Source organism: Alnus glutinosa, chromosome 10, assembly GCF_958979055.1.
Source record: "Alnus glutinosa chromosome 10, dhAlnGlut1.1, whole genome shotgun sequence".
NCBI lineage: Eukaryota > Viridiplantae > Streptophyta > Magnoliopsida > Fagales > Betulaceae > Alnus > Alnus glutinosa.
The window spans coordinates 1231593-1239505 of record NC_084895.1 but is presented as its reverse complement, the minus strand read 5'-3'; the positions used below and the strand labels follow the sequence as shown (position 1 = coordinate 1239505).

The following is a 7913-nucleotide window of genomic DNA, read 5'->3' as shown; positions in this document are numbered from 1 at the left end:
GATGATGAGTTTTTCTGAAGTGGAGGAGACTGATGTAGGACAGTCCGATGGGCCCAAGTAATCATCAAACCTCGATGGACCTAAAGTGCCGACGACCCTCGGCAGAAATACCGCTGGGTTATTTTATGATGTGTTAATTGCCAACATGTTTAATGACGAAGAAAGGAAAGAATAAACTATTGACAGATTGTGATTTAGAAGATATTATGCATAATAACCCGTCCAAAATTTCTTGATTTCTTTTCTAGAAGATTCCAATGTTTTGATTTCCTTTGTTGTCAAGTATTACTTTAGTTATTATTTTTTTTCCTAATATGGCTTTCCTTTGGCACCAAGTATTTCCATAAATTTAGAATATCCTTTGGCACCAAGTATTTCCATATTTTGCTTCTTTGTTTTATTTTCATTCTTAGGAGTATCTTATTGCCTTTCGTAGCCTTAGGGTTTTACAATAAGTTTAGAACAGTTGTATTGGAATAAACATTTTTTCCCATCAATATTATTATCAATTTTTTCTATCAATGTGTGTGTTGATTTTGTGTATTGAGAATAAAGTTTATTTTTCACGTTTATCACTTCTCACTATGTTAGAGAATCCCTAGTGAGCTCTCCAAATTTTCTATGAATTTTAGTTAAAAAATCTACTTTGGTTATTTTAACAAATATTTTTAACAAACTTCCTACATCAAAGTCTCTAAATATTTCTCTATTTCAACTAGATATTAATTTTTTACTGGTTTTAAGTAAGCCCACCTAACAAACGAAGAGAGATGAAAAGTGAAAAGTAAAGTGAAATGAGAGAGAAATGATTACATATTCAATAGCTCATGAAATTTGTTAGCTAAATTTGGAGTGAAATTCTGACAAGAGCCAAAATAAAAAAAATTTATAGAGTTTGTTAAAGTGGACTTTTTAAAGTTTTTTACCAAATTTTGGTGAAAAAATTGAAATGGAAAGCTCACTAGGGATGCTCTTAGAAAAGAAACGAATTGAAGTTTAGGTATATTTTGAATTTTCATTTCTTGGGTTTTCAATGCAACGATATAATTGGCTCAGTTCAGATAAAAGGTTTAGAGCTTGGTAAAAAATAGTGGAGCTCTAGAAAAGAAACGTAACTAATTTATAGTATCTATTTATATCTACATTAATTGGTTGAAACCCGCTCAAAAACTTTTGTAAGCGTTTTGCCTCTAATGGGGCCAAGTACATTGGAGTATTGCAAAAATTCTGAGTTCTGTTTGGTTAATATGAAATTTAAGTGCTGGAAAATTGGAATGTAAGTAGAAAATTTTCTTACAAAAATAAGGTTGTGGAGAGATAGGTGAGAATAGTTTGTGTTCTTCAACTGATAAAACTGTCCGTCCTGCTTTCAGACCAGAACGCATGAAGTTCTATTTAACATATATGATATGTTGGTCTCTTTCCAGGTGAACACTTGCCATTTCTTTTTTATATATTTATGTTTAACGTTTATAATGGTATATTTTGGAAAACTGATTGAATTTATGAGGACCAATTTGCTGGAATTATTGGATTGTGCCATGTTGTATTTCAATTGGGTGTTTAGTTAGAGCTTTGATTAATAGTTGTGTAATTATTGGAAATTTTTTATCGTCGATATAGTAGAAGTCTACACATATGATATTGCTATGAATATAATTTTTGTAGAAATTCACATCATTGCAGTCATGTTTATCGCATAATTTATAAGAGATATGGTTCAAAATATTCAAGAAGATTGGTTCTAAGATATGAGTGAACCAAGACAACATCTAGTGACATTTAGCATATCAACGTACTTGCATACAAATTAAACAAAAAGATTGGTTGTACAACATTTCTTTTCTTTGATATAGGAGACAATCATCGGGCTTCCATTGTTGAAATAGTTACGCTATTATTTGAGCAATTTCTTGATGTGTCAATTGTTGGATTTGTGTCCATCATGTTCCGGCCTGTGGTAAACGCTGGTTGCTTGGGTTTAGATAGAGGTGCATGTTCATTGCTAATCATTGAGACTACATCAGGCATGGTAGGTCGATCAGTCGGGCTTTCTTGGACACAAAGAAGGCCGATGTTAATGAGTCTCAACGGAAGAGAACTAGAAGAAGGATACCCAATTGTTGGATTTATCAACTCCAAACTCCGATCATCTATCCACAACTCCCAAGCCTAGTATCATTTCAAATAAATGTAAGCTTTAATGAAAATTAAGCGCATTTCAATTTATAAGACTAAGTTAAAACATAAAGAAATTGAGAGGATATAAAAGATACTCACATATCTAAGAAGATTGAGTGAACTACTGTTATAGAAGCCAGTATTCTTCTTGCCACTTATAATCTCTAGGAGCAACACTCCAAAGCTAAACACATCAGACTTTATCGAGTATAAACCATCTATAGCATATTCCGGAGACATGTATCCACTGGAGTACAAAATTTAGTACACTATTTTTTTAGTAGCTTGCAAAAAGAATTTAATTGGCAATTGCAAATATCATATATAAACAAGTTGCACACTTACTAAGTTCCAACAATTCGGTTTGTGTTTGCTTTCGTTTCTTTATCTCCAACTATTCGAGCCATGCCAAAATCTGATATTTTTGGATTCATTTCACTATCCAAGAGAATGTTACTCGGTTTTAGATCTCTATGTATGATTCGTAACCTTGAATATTGATGAAGATAAAGAAGCCCTTGAGCGATCCCTTCAATAATGTGTACACGTGTCTCCCAAGCTAACATCTTGTTCTTGATTGGGTCTGTTTAAATAGTACAACAAGGAAATTAGTCCATAAGAACCTAGAAACATATGAGATTAAAATAAATACACATATGTACATAAACATGCACTCACCAAAAAGGTAGACGTCCAAACTTTGATTAGACATGTACTCATATATTAATATTTTTTCATCTCGCTCGATACAACAACCTAAGATTCTGACAAGATTTCGATGCTGAAGTTTTGCAATTAGTATTATCTCATTTCTGAACTCCTCAATTCCCTGTCTAGATTTTTTTGAAAGCATCTTCACTGCAACTTCTCGCGCTCTGAGTAATTTCCCCTATGAAGGAGAACCATAAGCTCTTTAAACTTCCATAAAGATTTACCACTAATGTCGGTTTTCTTGATAGTATTTAAAGCACATTCATCAAAAAAATGTTACGTACCTTGTAAACAAGTCCATAACCTCCTTCTCCAAGCTTATTTACAGCTGAAAAATTATTAGTTGCAGTTGATATGCTCTCATAACTGAATAGTGGTAACTCAAAATCCTTCTCTTTTTTCTTCATATTATTGTTGGTATTCGTTTCTTCATTGATTACACTGAGCTCCGTATCGAAATCAAATAATAGTAGATTGTTGCTTGAAGCCTTCTCTCCTGTTTGATAAGAATTAGTCACTATACATGGAAATCCAATGAGGTGACATCATTAGGTTCACCAAACAGGGCCAGCTCTACCCTATAACAAATTATGCGGTTGCCTAAGGCCCCCAATTAATTAATATTGATAAATATTTTTTTATAAAAAAAAATATTTAAAGGCTTAATTATAATCAATATTATTTAATTAAGGCCCCTAATTTCAGTAATAAGTAATTAAAAAGGCATTAATATCATTAAATTTTCTTAAAAACTTAATTCTCCAACATTCCATTCTTGAAATAAGTCTTAAACAATTGATAGTATTAAATGAGATAAACAAATAATATTAAAGACATTTTTAAATAAAACCAATTCTCCAACTTAAAACATTCTATTCAATTTCTTGGAAATTGTGGAGAGAATGAAAATAATAATAATATTTAATTACGTTGTGGGTAAAGACTTTTTAGGCCTTGTAATGAGCAATGAGTAGCTTATGGTTCTCCTTCTACAATTTCATTAGGGAAAAATCATATTTAGCCCTTAAGTTTTTATCTTGTTTGAATTTAGTCCTTAAGTTTCTAATTTTAAGAATATGGTCCTTAGGTTTTGCACAAATTTTAAATAGGTCCCTCTGTCATTTTTTTGTCCTCAAAATTAATAGTTTGACATATTTTATGTGTGTCTCAATTAACACATTAGCGTTCATATCAGCATCTAATACAAATGACATGTCATTAAGCGACAAGTCTTTCAAAAAAAATAAAAAATAAATAAAAAACAAAGACCGAAACAAAAAATTATCTTCTTCGTCATCCTAATCTTCTAGATTCGTAATATGAACATTTACATTGTATTGAATGCTGACAAGAACCCTAACGTGTCAAATGAAACACATGTGACAAATGAAAAATTGTTAACTTTGACGGTAAAATAATAAAGGGATCAATTTGAAACTCGGGTAAAACCTAAGGACTTTATTTTTTAAATTGAAAACCTAAGGACTAAATCCAAATCTTATATAAAACTTAGGGACTAAATATGATTTTTCCCATTTCATTACTTATTTTCCAACATGTCACTATTCAAGCCTTTCAAGGCATTAAAATCATTCCCTAGGACCGTCTCTGATAAGTGATCTAAAGAAAAAAATGGAAAAAAATAAAATAAATAAAATAAAAGAAGAAGAAGAAGAAGCCTCACTTAAATAAATAAAAATAAAAATAAAAAATTATTTAATTAATTTTTCTTTTTTTTAAAAAAAAAAAAAAAAAAAATACCTCACTTAAATTTGTCGTCTTAAGCTTCAAAATGTATCGAGCTATCCTATCACCAAAGTTCAACCATTGAGAAATGCCAGTTTCCAAAGATAACTAAGTTTATTTAGTCATTTTTGCAAATAAGTAGTAATAATATAGCAATTCATTCCGATTCCAGTGAAATGACCAAATAACTGCAAATTAATTAAACTCCTTCACAGAGACATGATGAAATTTGTAGGACCCCCACAAACAGGAGCCTGAAACACTATCTTCACCAACTAAGGATGCTAACAGCTGCTAGCTTTCATTGTCAGGCCATTAGAAAAGTGTGTTAAGTTAAAGTAGACTTCCTTGTAATTTTTTGAAAGTGATTTCTATGTGAGGTTGGAACGTCGTTTACACTTACCTACGCGTTTGAGCTTTCCTTTCGTTGAAAAACAAATGAAGAGGCATAAGATAAACCCTATTGAAGGGACCAACACAGCTACCCATACTTTCCATTTTTTGCCTGATCATGATGACAAGAATCACTATTAGCTCAACCATAACAGAGAATGAAGTATTAGCTTAAAATGAAAGATGACACAATTAAATTTTATTGTGTAGATTTCATTTCACCTTTGGTACTTTGATTCTCATCAGCAGCAAGTTTGAGATAGATATATTGTCCAGTCTCGCCAGCATCTGAGAGTTGCTGTAAGTTAAAAATAGCTCCTTCCCATATCATACAGTACCCACTCCTATTATAAGCATAAGCTGTGCAAGAGCAATTATTCATGCAAGCCGCTTCACAATTAATCCTAGCACTCTCTGCCCAATATGCTTTTGAATTGACAGGCAATCTCACGTTTGGCATTTTCATGAACCAATCTTTTGTCCCATTACCATACGTATTATTCTCACATTGCAAAGGAGATTTCCTCACACAGCCACCCGACCAATCATTTAGTCTGGTGTAGTCAATCGAAAATGGTTCAAAGCCTTTTAGACATTCACAGATCGGGCTCGAGGAATTCCCACTATACACGCCAAATCCACCACACAAAGCGTAGACATCAGATGGGTCCCTCGGTATATACCAAAATGAATTCCATACCAAAGGGCCAGACAGCCACGTCCATAGCTGCAGTTTTCCTGTAGACAACATCACTAATTTAGAGCGGTAAGATGGATTACGAAGATAATGAATAATATACATTCCCTTTTCATTTGACACAATACTGAAGTTGTAGATAGAACTCAAGCTCATCTCAGGAATTAAGTTGAAAGAATGTCCATTCCAAGCTCCAGAACACCAATAGATTTGGGATGTGTTCCACTGTAAGCAAACTTGATTGATTCCATTTGGGTCTAACCCCACCGAGAAGACACCAGGTGCTGGATCTTCTGAATTTTTCCATGAAACGAGTTGATGTTGTTTTCGAGTAGCCTTATCGATCCAACACTTTGCACCTGGGAGCCATGTATCGGTCGGATGGTCGAAACTCTCCCACAATATAGAAGACGCATTCGATTTATCTCTTAAAACAAAATTTCCATCTTCCCCAAGTACTGCTTCAGTTGAGCGGGGAGAGGTCAAATTTGTCAACGAAAATGGGATGCTGGAGGAACCTCCAAACAGGAGTAGATTGCCATCTTCTGAGAGGTCAAGTCTTGACGAAGACAGGTCAGACAGAGGGTTTTCTCTATTTGCTACCCAAACAATATTGTCCTTCTGGTCATACATTTTATACCATATGCCCAGGTAGATTTTTAATGAACTTCCTGGTTTGAAGAAACCGAGCTCAAAAGTGCCACCTTGAGATACTATGGTCTCGCTCTTTGAAAAAGAAAGAGAGTGACCTGGTGAAAGGGTATCACCAGATATGGAAAAGCATGCTCTGCCATAAGAGAGGATTAGAAGCAGAACAAATAAGAGCCATGGCTTACTCGTCATGCTACCCAGCTCTCTCTAACTTGCAGCACCGCTGTTAGTAATTAGTGGAGAATGGTAGAAAAAGAATGATGATAGATATGAATGGGTTAACAAGAAAACTTGGAGTAGTCTTCTTGTGACGAAGTTCACTTCCAGACCATTCCTAGCTTTATAGCTTTTGGAAAACGCTGAACCCTCTTGTGCTGTCACGTTCCTATGTAACTATACATGTTGATCGAACTCGCTTTAAGTTAAATAAACCGAAAGTTCGGTACATTTAAATGAAATTCTTTCTAAAAATTAACTTTTGAAAAATAAAAATAAGAATTAAGGGTTGATTTTCATAACACGTTATCCCAGTTGTATGACAATTGCATGAAAGTCTATTGAATAGCATTATTCCTAATTTCTCACAACATAATTTTAGGGGTAATTACCTTTTCAAATGGGTAATTTTAGGGGTAAAGTCTATTGAATAATTCTATTGAATAGCATTATTCCTATGTAGTGTGAATTTATTGACAAATAATCAATTATTTTCAAATGGGAATTCAAAAGATTGATTTTTCAAGTCTGTATGCTTAATCATATTAAGGACAACATTTTCAAGCATGCAAAAAGATCAAGTGTCACACTCATGGCACGAGAGATTATGCTAACCAGGAAATTCCCTACAATAGTCTTCTGAATATTAAATTTTATAATTTGTAATGAACGAATTTACAACTTTTAGTTTGTGTGAGTTTATTTGTAATTTTTTAAGGATTGGCTTCATTAGAGAATTATCATGTTGTACCTTTTGTCTGTTGGAATATGATTTGAAATTGAGAGGAGCTGGTTAGTTGAAAAATGAGGGGCACAATTGTTTCAACTTTAGAACAATTAATTTTATTTGGGACAATTTTACGCCTCATTTTTCAACTAGCAGACCCCTCTCTGTTTCGATCATTCTCCTCGTCTTTTGATGATCTTGTCTTTCAATTTTTTTATATTTATACAATTAATAGGCCCCCCAAAGCCCATTAACAGAAAAGCCTTCATATAGGGAACATATCAACTAATCCAATTGTAGTCGCATCCCAAAGTAATTAAGTTGTAATTAACTTGACATTGAAAGAAAATTAAAATGGAATAATAAAATAGAGACAAGAGATTTTATGTGGTTCGGTCTATGACCTATTTTCACATGATAAAGCCCAAAGAGTTACATTATATATGCTTTTATTCCTTGATGAATTTACAAGACAAATGATCCATATTTATAGGGATGTAAGGAGAATACAAAAATATATGAAAGAATATCAAATCAAATCAGACTTGAATGTATACAATTCTGATTTGATTATAATCAATTACAGTCAAA

The 7913-nt window shown here is 33.0% G+C and overlaps 2 protein-coding genes across 2 annotated transcripts; both read right to left on the bottom strand.

Annotated features, from left to right (window-relative positions):
- Positions 1-1863: 1863 nt before the first annotated feature.
- Positions 1864-2421, bottom strand: LOC133879817 (receptor-like serine/threonine-protein kinase SD1-6). The gene is made up of 2 exons (XM_062318592.1): positions 2281-2421; positions 1864-2172 (listed from the first exon to the last, which is right to left on the bottom strand). Exons 1-2 carry the CDS (start codon positions 2419-2421, stop codon positions 1864-1866), a joined length of 450 nt encoding a protein of 149 aa, XP_062174576.1.
- Positions 2422-3036: 615 nt separating this feature from the next.
- Positions 3037-6571, bottom strand: LOC133879816 (G-type lectin S-receptor-like serine/threonine-protein kinase At2g19130). Its single transcript, XM_062318591.1, has 4 exons — positions 5254-6571; positions 5042-5143; positions 3177-3388; positions 3037-3132 (listed from the first exon to the last, which is right to left on the bottom strand). Exons 1-4 carry the CDS (start codon positions 6569-6571, stop codon positions 3037-3039), a joined length of 1728 nt encoding a protein of 575 aa, XP_062174575.1.
- Between the last annotated feature and the right edge of the window lie 1342 nt (positions 6572-7913).